Genomic DNA, 18,024 nt, shown 5'->3' with positions numbered 1-18,024 from the left:
TTTGTAAGAACGGTACAGCTGTTCAGTGAACTTCATGATATATGGGGTAGATGTTATAGAATAGTGAAAGGCTAGGCACAGCGGTGCATGGAGGCACTTACCATCTCTTTGTAGTGGTTGTTGTAAAACCATTAGGTCTGGCTGCATCTGGTTGCGTTGATTGAATGGGAAGCTTTCCGATAATGTTGGTACATCTAGTGAGGTTGTTGCTATAAACCACGAGTCTTCAAACTCGGGGGTATCAAGCAATTCCGGCGAAGAAGTATAGCGGAGATAACCGTGCTTTGTTTTGAGCAGAAAAACATATATTGCATTTTTAAAAATGTAACGGAACTTACCTGCAGTGTTTAAATACGTGTAGACATATTTAAGCATGGCCAACTTAATAGAATTGTGAAAAATGCTAAAGGGGGATAGCGATTCCTTCCCTCCCCCCATCCTTTCACCCCACTAGGTTAGTGCAGCATTAAAAAGTTTGAAAATCACGATGTAACCTCATTGACTCTGCAGTAAAGCCAGTAGGATTTTGATCAATATAAGAAATTGTGGCACTACCCAGTTCCACGTTATGTGCTGCAAGTTAGTTGCCAGTATTTTTAGTTTTAGTTCAGTTTTTACAAGGCATATAATTTAGGAGGTTGAATTTTATTTTGGAAACAGGCAAGTTTTTATTGCCTTATCGAATTCTAGGTGGCTCTGATTCCCTTTATTTTTTGAGGCATACAGTCAAATCTGCTGGGTCAGTCTCACCACCTGTTTCCGGTACCTTTTGACGATTTTGAAAAGTTTAGGGGTAACTAGATAGCTACATCATAGTTCCAAATAAAAATGCTATCAATATCCCCCCATGTCGTGGTTGGCTATACATCCCTTGTTTCTCCAAACGCAGCCCCACCAGCCATCAAGAAAGCCACTGCGATTCGTCGACTGTATAGTCTAATTCATTGTGTGGAGCTCCCAGACCTCCCTCTCGAGTGGAATGCTAAAGTGTCCACGGTGGCAACCTCAGCCTGCCCCCATACCAGATCAGCTCACACAGCAGTGTGTCCAAATCTTTCAACCATGTCTGCAGTATCCAAATTGGGAGATTTGCTAAATAGTGTAGGATTTGCGGGAGGATCACCATTTTGGATAAAATGATGTCCGCCATAACGGGTAATTGGATACCCAAAAGGCATCACTACCAAAGAGTGCCTGCAGGGTCATACCCAGGTTGCCCTTGCTCACATCATTGTCTGCAAGATATATATTGACTCCCAGGTATCTCCAAGTCTGGGGCTTCTACTGGATTCTCTGTTGGGTTACTGACTCTGGGGGTTGTAATTTCTTAGGTGCGATTGCGAAGGCGCTCGTTTTCCTCCAATTGGTGCACAAGCTGGAGAACTGCCCATGGCTCTCCAGTTGGGAAACACATCATGGTACTCCAGAGTTCGTGTACAGAAGATACTTAAGCAGATTATCTGCATATGAGATGACATGCTCTGTGTCACCCAGACCGATGCACTGCCCTCATCCCTTCTTTCTCACCATACTAGTGAAGGGCTCCACAGCATAGGAAAAAAGGATGGACGAGAGAGAACAACCCTGCCGAGTTCCCAGTAATACCTGTAAAGTCTGTGAAATACATTGCACTATACACACAATGGTGCCCACATACAACAGAGTAGCACATTTTTCCCATATGTCACCTAAATTCATGTGCCGCATGTCTGCTGTGAGATGGAACCAGACCAGAGCGTTGAATGATTTTTGAAGGACAGTACCAGAGCCCCCAATCTGTCAAGTGGAGAAATGTCATCCAATAAGCAATGGATGTTTAGTGATGTATTACACTAGGGGATGAAACCATTCTGGTCTATGTGTATTAAAGACTGCAGGTGAGGCTGTTACCGGTTTGCGAGGACCTAGCTGAATATTTTATAATCCAGGTTGAGCATTGACAGCTGTCTGTACAAAGCCACGTCTAATGCCTATTTTCGTGGCTTAACAGTTGACATTATCAAAGCCTATTGAAAAGATGGTGACAGTGATCCCTCTGAAAATGCCCCTGCATACAACTCCACCAGGCGCAGCACAAGTTCTCGGCTTGTGTTACCCCCACCAGCAATCACCCAGCTTTTCCTCCCAACAGCATGATCTCAGTCTTTACTGTATAGTGGTGTGCTGTTTCCACATTTCCAATAGTCCAGGTTACACCGAAGGGTCGAGCGGGATATCTGTTTCCAATCTCTTTCTAGAGTGCGCCTCACTCCCACCTTCTGACTCGAATAGTATCCCCGTATCCCCAGTTTGAAGGCTTCCCATTCAGTTTGTTTATAGTTGGTTGTGTGACTGTTGAAATGAAAAAAAAATTGTGGATCCTCTCCTCTCTAATGGCTCTCTTAATGGGCGGTCCTGTATGGAGGCAGTTGGGAATCTCCAAGTCTGTATCGGGATCAGTCAATGCCCCTATCGTAAATGTATGAGTAGTGAGTTATGGTCTGGTAATATACAACCAAGTACTCAACCTGCATGACCTTATCACTAATTCTAGATGAGCAGCATATTTTGTCCGGTCGGGAATGCAAAATGTGAACTGGAGAGAAGAAAGAATACTCTCCAGGTCCCTCATTTCTGATCCTGCAAACATCACTGAGTCTTCACTGTCCAACCCATTCTCCGTAGCCATGAGCTAATTTATAAATTCAGGGAATCCCGCAGCAGAGAAGTGGAGCGATCCAATGGCACATCTGCCACACAATTAAGGTTCCCACCCGATAAAGTATGGGTGATATGGTGATAAATGGCGATAAAGTCTCCAAAAAAGGCATTTGTCCAGTATCCAGAGCATAGAGTGCCCAGCCTCACCTGAAGGCCATCTAATCACCCGTGCCGTGGAGGACTATGTTCCACCTTTCTTGGTCTATGCTAGCATTCGTGGCTTCAGATAGCACCCCAGTTCTAATCCAGAAGAGGGAGCCCCTGACGTAGGAAGAGAAGCCTGTAGCCTATATTGAACGACCCCATCTCCTCCATAGCTTAGCTCTCTTTCTCTCCACCAGCTAGGTCTTCTGAAGGAATGCTGTATCCTTTCCTCTACTCTTCAAGTATGCTAATGCTAACACGTCGGTCCTTAATAAGTAAACTTACAAGGTGACGCGTATAGGTGGATGAACCTTTTGATTCACATGGAGTATCCTAGCTATGATGTGACCAATGTTCTCAGTAATCAGTGCACAAAATTCAATAACCATTAAACAAGTTGTTAATCAATAAAAGCAATAAACCTCACACCATGACTTTCCAGCCATGAATAACCACACCTTAGTGTACGTTTTAGTATTTTTATTTCCCTTTTGTTACAATACTAAGCCATGATAATAATTCAGATCAATTCAGATAAGAACAGCATTCATTTGTTAGAAGACGCCAAAAACATAATCTAATCAAAGCTTGCATCAAAGTATATTCTAAAGCATTTGTACAAGTCAATAAGAGAATCAAAGGTAATATTTCAGTTCTAGACATGAAGTTCAGCAAGACAGTCCGTCAACCTACTTCGTCTCTGTAACTTGCCAATTGTCATGTAATAAACCTTAACTAACCCAGATTAGCATCAGCATGTGGGACTTCATGCAAAACAATTTAGGAACAAGAATTTAGAAAACATCTAGATATGGATACTATTCAGACAGCGCAGTTGGTACCTAGAAAGGAAGGGCACAAAAATACAGTTCAGTCACATTGTCATATCTACCTATCCACGGTATGGGTCTGCAACAGAGTCAGTCTTCGTCCCCAGGTCATCAGTCGATCAGCATCACATCAGGGTCTCGGTCAGAGAGTATGAGCCCCATGATAGAATCTCGAATCGCCTCTGCGGTCTCGCAATTTCGCTCCCCTAACATCTGAATTTCAGAGTAAGGTTCTGAACTCTTTTCCCTCTGTCACGTTGTTATGTCAAAGTCACCCAGACTATCCCCCAATTTCCAATTGGTCAATTAATCGTATGTTATTACTCTGTCCAATAATATCTATGCACCAAATCTATGAGTTCTAATATTTCACAGTTCACATGTCGTCGATTGGACCGCTTTACGATGTTCTCATCATCTGGCTCGTCAGATATAAAAAGTGTTGCATCTCCTTCTCCAGTCAGTGTCTTCATTGTTCGCGTCCTGGGAGAGTACATCTCCTGCATGTTATATGCAAAAATGATACATTCTAGTAGCTTCATCTCCTATTCGTCGGTTCTCATGGAAAGCTTTGACTAAGCATTTTATTTAACAATGAGCAGTTCACAGTTAGTTCATTTTGTCAGCAGTTTCCATTAAACGTTAAGAAATACAGCTTCTGCATGAGGCCTTGCAAGACTAGATCAAGACACTCGCTAAGTTATGACCTACAATTATTAAACAAAGAACATATATTAGAACTCTTAATATGATATATTACTACATTAATCTAATACATTTCAATATTTCCTATATATTAATCACTCATTTAGTACATGAGTACTGGTGGCCGTTCTCCGAAGTCACAATTTCAAGTGTGCACATTATTTTCTACGTTATTCATTTTCTATCAAATTCATTATGGAAAATACATAAACATTCATTAATAGTTTCTAATTAAGACATTTGCGTTAACACTACTACTTTCTACCTTTTGCCCACTAAACCCTTGCCTCATATATTCTAAGTAAGGAATGTGTATTCATTTCTAGTGTATTTTATTTATTTCTATTGTGTGTCCTTTGTCAGAGTGTATTGTGGCCCATCCGCCAGTGCCTTCCATTGCAAATTCCACTACATCCTCGTAAGAGGGATGGCTGTCATGTGGCCACTGTTTGTCTATTTGATTTTATATGGATTATGATGCGCGTGGAACCAGACTGGGTGTTCAAAACAGAAAAAAACATTCCCCAGGTCAGAGTGGCAACGACCACCCGTCCATTGAACTGCAATAACTGCATTTGTTTGACGAGCTCGGGACTGCCCCCAACCCCCTCTGCCCCCCCAACCTACGTAGTTTGGGGGGGTGTTGCTGCAGAGTAGTGGCTGTGTTAGTGCTGTCGCTTCCACACCCGATCCCTCCATCTGTTGAATTATATATTACAGCTCTCATCCTGCAGGTTTTCCTACCCACATTAGGCAGCATTATGCATCGCCAGATGTGCAACCATACAGACACACGTGCCCCCTCTCAAAGACATATTATCTCTATCCATAAAAATAAGTATTCATCCTGGGTGTCAAGCTCGGGTATCACCAACTCCACACAGGGCCACATCTGGATCTAAGCTATCTCACAATAGATTAATAGAATTCTCATTCGGTGACTGCACAGTGAATATTCTGAATGTTCTGTCTCTACTAATGCCAACTTTTCTTGTTCCACATGCTCTCTATTTGACCTTTGGGGCACTGATTTTTCATCTGCATCATTGTTGCTGCTTGTGCGGTGGTGATCTCTAATCTCTCATGCAATGCATCAGAAAAGAGTGGTTTAAGTTTTTAAAATTATGAAAGTGAAGATGGTAAGAAATTAAATGTACACCTAGACGTAGTGTAAAGGCCTTAGAAGAAATGGTTTTAAATGGAGAGCAAGTGGAAGAGTGCATTTATATAATTGTAAATGTACTGAGAGCGGCTAAAAGTAAAAGGTGTTCAAAATAGAATTTTTATTATGTTATAAAAAGAAATGTGCTTGGAGAAGTTGGGAAAAACAGAGAGTGGGTTAAATGAATGCACTCATGGAGTGCTTTCAGAAAAAGGCAAAAAATGGTGAAAAGCAGATACTAGTGGAAGGATAGAGAGAGACAATCATAGAGATGGCTGTGCTCCATGGAAGGGACAAAGACTAGATGGACAGGCTAAAACAAATAAAACCATCAAATAGAAAGCACGAAAATAAGAATAACAAAACTAAAAGACAATGAGTGGAGTTGCTTTCCATGTCAGCTATCAACATGTCCTCCATGAGTTTTTCGCAACCATAGAGCTGTGTTCACTAGCAGACTTCGACCTAAAAAGTGCTGATAAGTCAAGTAGCAGTAGGGCAGCAACTCATTTTGAATATACAGTGTTCTTAATGTCATCCCAGATAGCAGTTAGTACTGACTCTGTGCCTCTTGTAGGCCAGAATCCAACTGTTGGTCAAAGAGGAGCTTGTTATGCTCAGTAAATCCAAAATCTGGGTCAATGCTGCCTGATTTTGCGGTTAGTTTACCCAAACATCATCTGTTCGATTTAGACCTATAGTTTTTCTGGTTGTTGGATTCAAGTCCTTTCTTTTTCAAAGTCGGTTTAAAGAGATGATGTTCTTAGTTTGGTGGGGAATTTTCCTAAGAGATTCATTTTTGCCAGCTCATGCTGATATGGCTGTAGTTGTAGTTTTGGGGATGTTTTGAAAATATATGAGTTTTGCATGTGAGTTGCAGCTGTGGTTTAGGCCAGGTCTAATGTGATGCTGTTAGTAATTGTTTTTATTAGAAAGTAAGTCTCACGATTACTAGCATTTTAAGCAAAGTTGTCATTCTCATAGTTGGTCTTTGTTTTTTGCCTGAAGGACACTGGGGCAGGAATGGGGATTGTGTAACTTAGACTTATCAATGTGCCCAAGGATCTGTTGACCTCTTTGGTGGGGTAATTGAGCATTTCTGTAGTCAGTCTAGTGAGTGTGCTAGTGGTTCATCAGAGCTTTTCTCTATAGGTACGAGCCTTGGATTCCTCTGGTCAGGAGTACCTTTTAGAAATGTAGTCATCTGTTTGCAAATTTGCAGTGGAGCAACCATGGACAACGGTGTTCTACTAAATCTATTGTGTGTACGCATGATTTAATCATATATTGTTCACTCCAATATTTGAAACCATTTTTGATGTCGTTATTGAGGACGTCGCTAAGAATGCACAGTGTCATCAAAAAAATGTGCAGTGGCTTTGCTGCAACATAGCTTTTCTTTTGTGTTACTTTTTTAGGTCTTGGGTAAGACAGAGCATGTACAGTCTGTTTGCAAGACATATTGTTAGCTTACAGTGGTCTTACAATTCGTTGGCTACATAGACACTCACATTTGCTTGCTATCTATTTGTCAGCTTCTGTATGTTGGCTGTCCATCCTCTTCTTGGATTTGTCCCTGTCCTGGTGCATGGATGCTTTACTTGTGTCCTTCAGTGGCTCATTTTTCCGGTGCTACTTTTTTTCTTTTTTTTAAGGGTCTTTATGGGAGTGCACGTGTTTTACAGCTGGTTACCTTGTATACTTCTCCCTATGTCCTTCTTTCTTGCCCTTTTTCGGTTGCTGTTCATCCTGCCCACCTTCCCTTGCCGTTTTGCTTCATCACCCCTTGTCTGTTTGATTCCCCAGCATCTCCCACCCACTGTCTGTTGTCACCTTGCTGCCTCAACCCTTCCTGCCCATCATCCATTGTCAACTTGCTGCCCCATTCCCTCCCACTCACTTTGTTGTCAGCTTTTCCACTCTCCCACCATATTGCCATAACCCCCATTCCTTCTCCCATGTGTTATTTTGTTTAATTAAAAACGCGCATTCGATGTGTTGTGTCATTGCGCTTTTTTTACTAATTATTTTTAGTAGTGCTATGCAACAGCCGCGATTCCTGTTGTCTTTGCCAATGCTTGTTGATTAGGTAGTGTGTAGTATGAAATAAATTGTTGGCCTTTTATCAAGGCAGATTTATGTGTCGTAGTGATGCTGTGCATTTCATTGTCTGTTAAACGTCTGTAAGCACAACCTCATGAGAACACATTTGATGCTTTGAATTTTTCTACTGCTTTTATATGTAGTATTCATGCCTTTATGTTTATTTTCTAATAGTTCTGAAGTGTACAGGTTGAACCTGGAGCAGGGACGATACCTAAATTCCCTTCAAACTGATGCTTCGTAAGTATCTGTACCGCCTTGTTGTGTTATAGTGTGGTTAAACTGCTGGGGATCGATGTCGTCAGCGATCTTCACTTTTACTTGTTACTAATGTCAGTTGCGTCCTTGTGACGTCGCTGTTGTAAATAATTGTTAACATTGTAGCTATGTTACTGCCTTTAAGGCAGCAGATGCAACGCAATGTTGAGAAGTGACATATTACCAATACCTTTTGTGAGTTCTCCTTTTTGTGGGTATCGAGCCCGCAGGTTTCTCATGTAAGAACATGTGGAGGGACGCATGTTGGAATTGTGCTTATGCGGCTATCCAGAAATGGAGTGTCATGTACCGAGTATTCAGTGAATCAGACTGTATTCTAACGGGTACATTTTTAGAGGTTGATGAAATATTATGCCAGATTTTCCCTTTTTTTACCGCTGTAGAATGGGATCAGGTTTACTCTGCTGCTCCACAGGTGGCAAAGAAAGAAAGCCCAGCTCAGGAGCTCTGCTAGGAGGCCAGTCAGTATGTTTACCTGACTGGTAATAGCATTACGGTTAAATCTTTGCTACAACCCCTGACGGTGCTCTTGAAACAACTTCCCCATCAGGGCAACACATGTGCAGCGCCTCCCAGCAGGGTTTACCTGGTGCTCTGAGGCAGGTGCCACGCACCGGCTCCCCTGCTTGTGGCTTGCTTTGATTTGCTGTAAGTGTCTGGACAGTGTAATTAACTTAATACAGTTACCATTAAGGCAATTACAGTGCTGGATGGCACAAGAGTTCCTCGTTCTGTGCATTACTCACTGCGCACAACCAGGATGACAAATTATTGTGCTGCCGGGCATGTTGCCTACATGTTTCAGAAAACGTGGACATCTTCTCCCTAATGTTACAAAACTTCATAAATGCTAAAGAATCCTAGGCCAAGTTCGCTGTGACCTATATAAATAGAAGTTGTCCGCGAAACAGATCTCCGACAGAAAGAATTTTCCTCTCTTTGGTGCTTTTAATAAATCCCCCTCTCCCCAAATTCCCGCCCATAGGTTGCTATGGGGACACACTGGGTAGAATACATGTGCATAGTCGAACTAAGAAGTCTTTCACCAGTGGGTGATGGGAGACTCCATACAGATCCAATGGCTCTCAAGAACGTCTTCCTACATAGCATAACATGATGAGCCCATGAGCCAGAGGAGCTAAAAATAACCCCCGAATAAGGAAAATTGCTGGTGTTTAGTAATACTTTATTACCTACCCTAATAGATATAGACTTATTCCACTTTGGCCCAAACTACATTAAAAATGACTTAGTAAAATTAGTTTGCAAATTTAATTTTGCAATAAAGTCGACAAAATTGTAAACTAAGAGACACAGGGCCTTAGATGTGTGGGCTATTAAAAGTGTATCATCTGCATAAAGTAGTACAGGGAGGGGAACACCCCTGACCCTAGGCACATCTAGGGTACACCTGCTCAACTTTGTACTCAACTAATTCATATATAAAATGAACTGGAGTGGTGAAGGGTCACATCCCTGCCACACCCCCTGATCAGTTCCAAATTCATGCACCACCTCCCCATTTCTCCCAAACCTAACTCTGGCCTCGGTGCCTGTTTACAAGGAAACTAGCAAGTGTACAAGGGAAGAATCTATTTGTAAATAAATAAGAATTTGTCAAAGCTTTCCTCGGTCCACACAATCAAATGCCATGGATAACTCCATAAAGGCTAAATATAAAGTAGACTTCTTAGCCACTGTATACTTGCCAATGATCAAATTTAAATTGTCATTGCTCTGTCGCCCCAAGGCTACTTCCAAAACCATACTGACACTTATGTATTACATTATTATCATTGGCCCACTTAACTGTCCTATTATATAATACTCTGCCCAGAAATTTAGCTGATATATCAATCAGAGAAATAGGCCTATAACATTTGGGGTCTGCCCTATTTCCCTTTTAAAAAATTGGGACTATATTAAAGTCAACCAAGAACAGGGGATCAGTGATTACTTCAAACATTTGTACGCATTCGTCAACAGCAGGGCTCAAAGATCTATGATACATTTAGTAACATCTATTGGGACTCTATCAGGCCCAGGCTCTTTCCCACCCACACTCTCCTGAATAGCCAATGCCACTTCGTGCAAGGTGAACAATGGAAAAGATGGGACATCCCATGACCGAAGCTGCAAAATACTCACAGTGTCCGCTGTGTATATTTGTGTGAAATGAGCTGCCCAGTCCTCCCCCTTTATGTGGCAACCAGTCAACACCGTTTTAGAATCCAGGTAGCACAGATGAGAAACAGCCCTCCAGAATGATTCACTATCCTTCATACAAGCCACAACAGCTAGGGTTTCCCATTGTTCAGTAAAAACCTCCTTCCTTCTCCTACCAGTAACTATTTTATACATTTTGGGCCACTGAAATACGGTCACGGGTCTGATGGTAAAGCCCTACACAAGGCCCGGCTAGCAAGAGAACAATCCTGGTCAACCACTGTGGACACCCAGAATCAACTTTAATAGGTTTAGAGAGGGAGTGTTTGATCTGCTTACATAGGCTAACAAAGGCATTGAAAAAATTAACTTTGCCTGCACACAGTTGTAAGCACTCCAAGACCGTTTGCACATTTTTGGTAATTATCTAATTTGTAATTTCCAACATAGCCTGAGTTTATCACGTGATGGGTATAAATTCACAAGGCTTGGTACTTCCTGATTTAACTCCTTATGCGGGACTCCCAGAGTAATTATATTTGGGTTATGATCCCCATAATTGGTTGCAATAATTGCCCCATGCAACAGCAAGCCCCTCAAGTTATGTGAGCTAAAGATATAGTCATTAATCGAGGAGCTTTTTCTGCCTTTATAAGTTGGTAAATCCTGCGTGGATATTCCATCCTCCTCCATAACATTGAATTAATCTGCCACGGCCACAAAAGCTGCCAACTCCTTGCCACGATCAATACACCTGCTAGCCCCTATTAGATCCCCCTCTCCTCCTAGGTGTAAAAGGCTGGCATTAAAGTCCCCCCACCCCCCAAGGCACAGATACAATTTTGGGCCATGCTGAGTTCTATCTTCCAGTAAATTGGAGATATATGAATAGAGACCTGGGAATCTTTGGATAGATACATTCTCAAATTAATTATTATAAAAATTAATGAAGGTTAGCACCATTGCCCCTGCAAGCTGGAAGTCAGAATTGCGTGCATTTACTTCCTCCGCCCGATACCTTAAAAAAAGGTTAACCCAGATTGATAACCTGACAGCCGTCCTACCCGACCGAGAGGGTGTTTCTGGAACACTAAAGCACCTGTACCCATCAAACCCAATCGTGTTTACTTCCCATGTTTCCTGCACCACAACAATGTCATACGATCTAATAAACTTTTGCCAATCAGGTAGTATAATCTTAGCACATAATCTGGCAATGTTTCAATTTATTATCTTTAACCCATTGTTTTTGATGGGCAAGAAACTAACCACAGGTATTTGTTCGCTGCACCCATGCATTTGCCTAATAAAACCGGGCAACATATTATCAAGGTACTCAGTTACACCGACAATACCACAATCAGTTCGGTCATTTGGGCCTCTCAATATGGGCACCTCAATTACTTCCAATGAGGCCTCAATTACTTCTGTCAAAACTCCATGACAAGACCCCGGAAATAGGGGGTTAACCTTTATGCTGGGTAACAGACATATTTCCACTCTACCCCATCAGAGTCCATTAATGGGGCAAACCTATTTTGGCAAGAAAAGCCCCATTCTATCGGCCGTGACACACTTTGGAACTTGCTCTCGCTAGGTTGAATAATCAACTTATAAAAATAACCCAGGGGCAATGTGGTAATCTTAGACCTCTTTAACATACTCAAAGTGTGGACACCCAATAATTTCTTTACGATTACAGGGTGCTTAAAATTGACTACCACGCAATCACTATCTATGTCTTTTTTTGATGGGCCAATCCACACTACGCACCATAAGGATGTGGCGACTGAAAAGGTTATACATACTCAGCTAGCTAGAAATCTATTATTATTATTATTTCGAACACTGTTCCTTGATTCATTCTGGCCAGCTCGCAGCGTGGGAACCCCTGCCATTATCAGCACAAAGGGACATGATGCCGTCGGTAAAACTCAAATTAATTGTGCTAGGAGCAAAGTATGTCTTCATGACTGTCATTTTGAGCAGCTGGATGACAATTTCTAAGATCAGCAGAGTTATCAGAGAGGCTATCAGCAGGGAGAGAGCAGTGTTGAGATACGTTGGATGCACATTAACACCCGACTGTGAAGTGGGCCCTCCAAACCAATGAAAGAGCACAAGTTAATACTTAGGGCATGTTTCCCTGCTTACTCATAATAACACTTGTATGCTCAATATGCCCTGTATGCTCAGAACCTCTAACAGTAGTGGCTAAATGACTTTCAATCTTGTCAAGGCAATCCCTTATAGGCTGCAAGAAGGAGGTGAAGATTCTTTCAAAATTGCTAATGCCTCAATGGAAACATTAGCCGGAGATGCCTTAGGGGTGCTAGGTTCCTTTTTTGACCCTATTGCCTCCGCCCACGTTACCTGCATAGAAGGATTATTTTAAATAAGCACAGGTATAGAAATGGGCAGGGTAAGAGGAGAAGAACTGGCCTGCAACAACACACCCCTCTTGATATTTACTTCAGAATTAGCAGTTCCCCTCCCCTCCTCCGGGACTGCAGCTGGAGCTGAGGGCACTGTATGCTCATAGGTGCTTTCTGTCATGCTATTAATTATTGAAGTGTCACCAGTCTCTACCAAGGCTTTGCCTGGCCCCCCCAAACCGCATGTCCCAGAGACAACCGTCGCTCAGTGAATGCAATTTCATTACCCACCACTGATACATCGCTTTCCAACATTACGTCAATGGTTGTAGGTTTATAGGGCACCTTTTGAGGCGGGCCTGGCCAGGCCACACCCTTGTTCTTTCCCATGCCTCAGAAGGTATCCGCACAAATATAAAAATACAAAACGGTATCTCACCACTGCAGCCACAAGTTCAAACACCATCCGCTAGTACAGGAAAAAGGCGGGGATGGTTCAGCCCAGCCACAGTTGGCGTGGACCGGTGCAGACAGACCATGTCTTGGCCCGGTCTTTGCCCCGGGCACTGCGGGACACCTGGTCTGTTTATGCAGGATGCCTCTGGGTGCAATGTTGTCATTTGCGGCCTCCAGCCGCAACTCCTGCTGGGAAAGGTAGTCCTTCTGTAGCCATCACTTTCTCAGACAGGCTCTACTCCCCTCGATGTGGGACACCCCCGTCTGTTTATGTAGGACACCTCCGGGCACAGTGTTGTGGTTGGCGGCCCCCAGATGCAACTCAAGCGGGAACCACTGCGGGCTCCACCGCCTCAAACAGGCACCGCTCCCCACACTACGGGACACCCAGTCTTTTCATACAGGGCACCTCTGGTCGCAATGTTATTGCTGGCCCACCAGGCTCCGCTCCCCATGCTGCAGGACACCCGGTTTGTTTATGTAGGTCGCCTCTGGGTGCAATTTTGTCATTGGCATCACACCAGCCGCAACTCCTGCTGGGAAAGGTAACTCCGCTTCTAATGTTATAGTCCTTCTGTATTAGGCAATGCTGGTCTTAAAGGCCCCCTTCCTTGCTGTAGGTCCTTGTCTATAGCTTTGGCCTGTTATCAAGGTGGAGTTATTTAACAATCGGTATAGCTCTTTGAAGCATGCTATAATTTGGAATACTGAAATTGGCTCAGCAAATTGGAATACCAGCATTAACTACTTTTGTTTGCCAGCATTTAAACTTTATTTCTTTTTTGGCTGTGTTGAGTTATATTAAAGAGGTAGATGGTAATAGCCCTATTGTCGACATCCTGTCCGATGCTACCAGCTTTTAATAGCTTTTCCCTGCATTTAAAACCCTCAACTTAGCCTTAGATTCATAATTCTGCAGTGTGTAATTACCCATTGTTAAAACCACTGTTAATACTATAAGCAAAGGAAATGAACACGTAAAGATTATAAGGCAGATAGTTTTTTCCTGTATGTGAGCTTTTAAATAGCCACTTGCCTCTCCTCATCTTTATTGGAATCTAAAAATAGATCGTTGGTGTATGTGAGATGCCCCGGTGAGGTAAGAGATATAATAAAAGAATATTGATGAATATGTAGTATATAGGTTCAAATCCAATCTACCTAATTGTTGTTCTTCACTTTTGTAGTATGATGAAATTAATCTTGTTTTCAGTACAACAAATGGTTTGTGATATTATGTGGCATAATGAACAATTGATACAATAACACTGTTGTTTTATTGATCCATAGACAGTCGGTGTTGAAATACCTAATAAATACCTAATAAAATGTGTGTTTCTGTTCTTATACAGAGAGAACAATTGTTGTGATATAAATCAAGTTCACCACCTTTTTGCAACGGGGACAGCTGAGGTATTTTTTCTATTATTGCAAATAATTTTGACAGGTTAGCACCAGTATGTTTATTGTATTACAACAACTGATTAGCAGTATAATATTCGATACTGGACATATGTTCTGCTTTACTTCAGACCGAGAGGGAACAAAGTGAAAGAAATGCAAAAAATGCAGCACTCTTAGACTGAGTAATGAATTTAATAAGCCACTTCCCAAGTTACACGAAGATTATAACGTGAGCAGCACATGTGCAACTCTTAAAATAATCAACCAGGAGAATAATAATGATCAAACAAAATGCAATACATCAACAATGAATATATATATATATATATATATATATATGTATGTATGATATATATATATATATATATATATATATATATATATATATATATATATAGATAGGTAATGGATAGTGCCTACGTATTCATGCATGTACACTGCAAAGCTAGACAAAATTTCACTACCATAGGGCTTGACTTCGACATCATCCCTTGTCTCCCAACTTCAGGTTGTGGAACTCTGACAACCGAAAGACAAAATAGAACCACTCTAATGGGATTATTTTCTGGGCAGTGCGTCCATTTCCGGAGAGGAGTTCCTTCTTCTTCTAGCCGTCAAGCTTCCCCACATTACATACTTTAAACAAACTTAAGAGGAAGTTTCTAGAACCCCCCCTCCCTTTGAGTAAGTTGTGAAATTCAAGTGCTGGCTGTACCAGGTCATTGTTGAAAAAACACAATCAAGACTGGCCAGATCTCACAGTGTATTTCCAAGACCGAGCTGTACCCTGCTCTACCATAAACATTCTCAGCCTGGTACATCCTTAGCTACATTCCTCCCCCATGTTATGTTCCCTTTCCTAGTGAGAAAAAGCTAAAACACTTTAGCAAGCTGTGTGCATAAAAATACCTGCACTACCAATGTGACGGCGTTTGTAGCTAAGCTAAGCACAAAATAGAGTCAGTGGTCAAAATGGAACCAGTGTTTAAATACAGATAGCATTGCAACATACTGCTGGGGAAAAAAAGAAATATATAACATTTGAAGCTCCATCACACAATCATCTTTAATAATTGTAAGGCCTCTGTACTGCACAAATGTCAAAAGGTGTGTCAATGTCTTTGGCATATGTGTTTACGAGAAAACAGGGGGAACCCTATAACCCTAGCCTGCCCAGGGTAAATACAACTGATTTAGGGCCTCATCAGGACTGAAGAAGGGCAATCATAGTTTTGTAGAAGAACACACGAAGGACACCCAATCACTTTTATTGTCTCTCTTCCTCAAACGTTGCGCCAAGCTGATATTGCTTATTTAGAACGAAGTTAACCAGCGAGGCTCATACTGACCACCGGGTACGGCGTGTCCTGGTAGCACTTTCTTTTTCGGCACGATGTCCGTTGCTATGTATAGCGTCAGCACGCTGTAGTGAACGTGACGTTGCTTAGCAACTACCCATATACGGAAGACGTGTTCCGAGGCAGCCGTGCCGAAAAAGAAAGTGCTACCAGGACACGCCGTACCCGGTGGTCAGTATGAGCCTCGCTGGTTAACTTCGTTCTAAATAAGCAATATCAGCTTGGCGCAACGTTTGAGGAAGAGAGACAATAAAAGTGATTGGGTGTCCTTCGTGTGTTCTTCTACAAAACTATGATTGCCCTTCTTCAGTCCTGATGAGGCCCTAAATCAGTAGGCCGAAACGCGTTGACTTCATTTTATTGCAAGTGCATCGGGCTTGTCAAATAACGGACTATATTGTAAAGACTTAAAAATGCACTATATCACGCTTGTGTGAAAGAAATACACAATACGTTGATATTAAAGTGCATGAAAAGCCCATTGCCTTAGTTAATAGAAGTGGATCACAAGCGAAGTTATGCAATAGTGACCACTATTCAAATATGCAGGGTATCAATTTTGGTTGGTTTTTCTTCACTGTGGGTTATTTGTGATTATTGTGAGTAATGTTCTATCCATTCATGTAATATGTATTAAGTTTTGTATTAGACAATCATAGATCCTTTTTTACTATAAAATCTTTTTGAAATAAATAAGTGAAATAAATAAATTGAGGAGTAACAGAATTAATGACTGTTCGTACAACTTAGGTTTAAATTTGTCCCTACCTGCCATCTTCTTTTTTCTGATGATTTGGCATATGTGTTAGCAAGTATAAATGCTTGCTTGTATTCACCTCTTGCAGTAAAAATGTATTTCCCATTGTCTGGTAGATATTACTCAATATTTAACGGGGTTTACATTTGCCATTGCCACTCATGTGTGCTCCCCTGAGAGGATTAAGGGAGAATGGCCCAGGTTGCATACAGATTAAATCTGCACGTATCAAGAGATGTCCCTGTTCATTCCTGGATTGAAGGCTGACTTTTTGACTAGAGATGCCAACCACTCCCCATATACATCCTCTACTACGTACTTTTTTTAACTTGCACTATTTGTAAAGAGGAACATTTTGGTACCTGAATTTATCTGGATGTGACTTGGAAACTTGCTTCTTTAGAATGCAGATATTTTTTACTGTGGGTCAAACATATAATTATCACAAGCTCTGTCAACTGAACCTCTTTAAGGCAAATACACCCCAAGAGTATACATATTATGAGCAATCTGGATCACAGGACTCAACCTCTAGTAGATCCCCCAGACTAGTTAGAAATCGAAACTGTGGGGGAGTGTAGGAAGTTGGCTCTGTATGCACTATTTCAAAGTAAGGAATAGTATGCACAGAGTCCAAGGGTTCCCCTTAGAGGTAAGATAGTGGCAAAAAGAGATAATACTAATGCTCTATTTTGTGGTAGTGTGGTCGAGCAGTAGGCTTATCAAAGGAGTAGTGTTAAGCATTTGTTGTACATCCACACAGGCAATAAATGAGGAACACACACTCGGAAACAATTCCAGGCCAATAGGTTTTTGTTATAGAAAAATATATTTTCTTAGTTTATTTTAAGAACCACAGGTTCAAATTCTACATGTAATATCTCATTTGAAAGGTATTGCAGGTAAGTACTCTAGGAACCTTGAATAATCACAATAGCATATATACTTCTTACATAAAACACATTTAGCTGTTTTAAAAGTGGACACAGTGCAATTTTCACAGTTCCTGGGGGAGGTAAAGAAATGTTAGTTCTTGCAGGTAAGTAAACCACCTACGGGGTTCAAATTGGGGTCCAAGGTAGCCCACCGTTGGGGGTTCAGAGCAACCCCAAAGTTACCACACCAGCAGCTCAGGGCCGGTCAGGTGCAGAGTTCAAAGTGGTGCCCAAAACGCATAGGCTTGAATGGAGAGAAGGGGGTGCCCCGGTTCCAGTCTGCCAGCAGGTAAGTACCCGCGTCTTCGGAGGGCAGACCAGGGGGGTTTTGTAGGGCACCGGGGGGGACACAAGTCCACACAAAAAGTACACCCTCAGCAGCGCGTGGGCGGCCGGGTGCAGTGTGCAAACAAGCGTTGGGTTTCCAATAGATTTCAATGGGAGACCAAGGGGTCTCTTCAGCGGTGCAGGCAGGCAAGGGGGGGGCTGCTCGGGTTAGCCACCACCTGGGCAAGGGAGAGGGCCTCCTGGGGGTCACTCCTGCACTGGAGTTCCGATCCTTCAGGTCCTGGGGGCTGCGGGTGCAGGGTCTTTTCCAGGCATCGGGATTTCAGAGTCAGGCAGTCGCGGTCAGGGGGAGCCTCGGGATT

At 42.2% G+C, this 18,024-nt stretch overlaps 1 protein-coding gene across 1 annotated transcript in view; it reads left to right on the top strand.

The window, feature by feature from the left end:
- Positions 1 to 18,024, top strand: part of NOL10 (nucleolar protein 10) — a 644,646-nt gene that overhangs the window by 147,232 nt on the left and 479,390 nt on the right. Inside the window, exons 7-8 of the mRNA XM_069235931.1 lie at positions 7,819 to 7,884; positions 14,273 to 14,333. Coding sequence (XP_069092032.1) covers positions 7,819 to 7,884; positions 14,273 to 14,333 — 127 coding nt within the window. The remainder of the gene's footprint in view (positions 1 to 7,818; positions 7,885 to 14,272; positions 14,334 to 18,024) is intronic.

The sequence above is a fragment of the Pleurodeles waltl genome, chromosome 5 (assembly GCF_031143425.1).
Source record: "Pleurodeles waltl isolate 20211129_DDA chromosome 5, aPleWal1.hap1.20221129, whole genome shotgun sequence".
In the NCBI taxonomy this organism is placed as follows: domain Eukaryota; kingdom Metazoa; phylum Chordata; class Amphibia; order Caudata; family Salamandridae; genus Pleurodeles; species Pleurodeles waltl.
The sequence above is the reverse complement of the archived record's forward strand: the minus strand, read 5'-3'. Positions and strand labels throughout refer to the sequence as shown.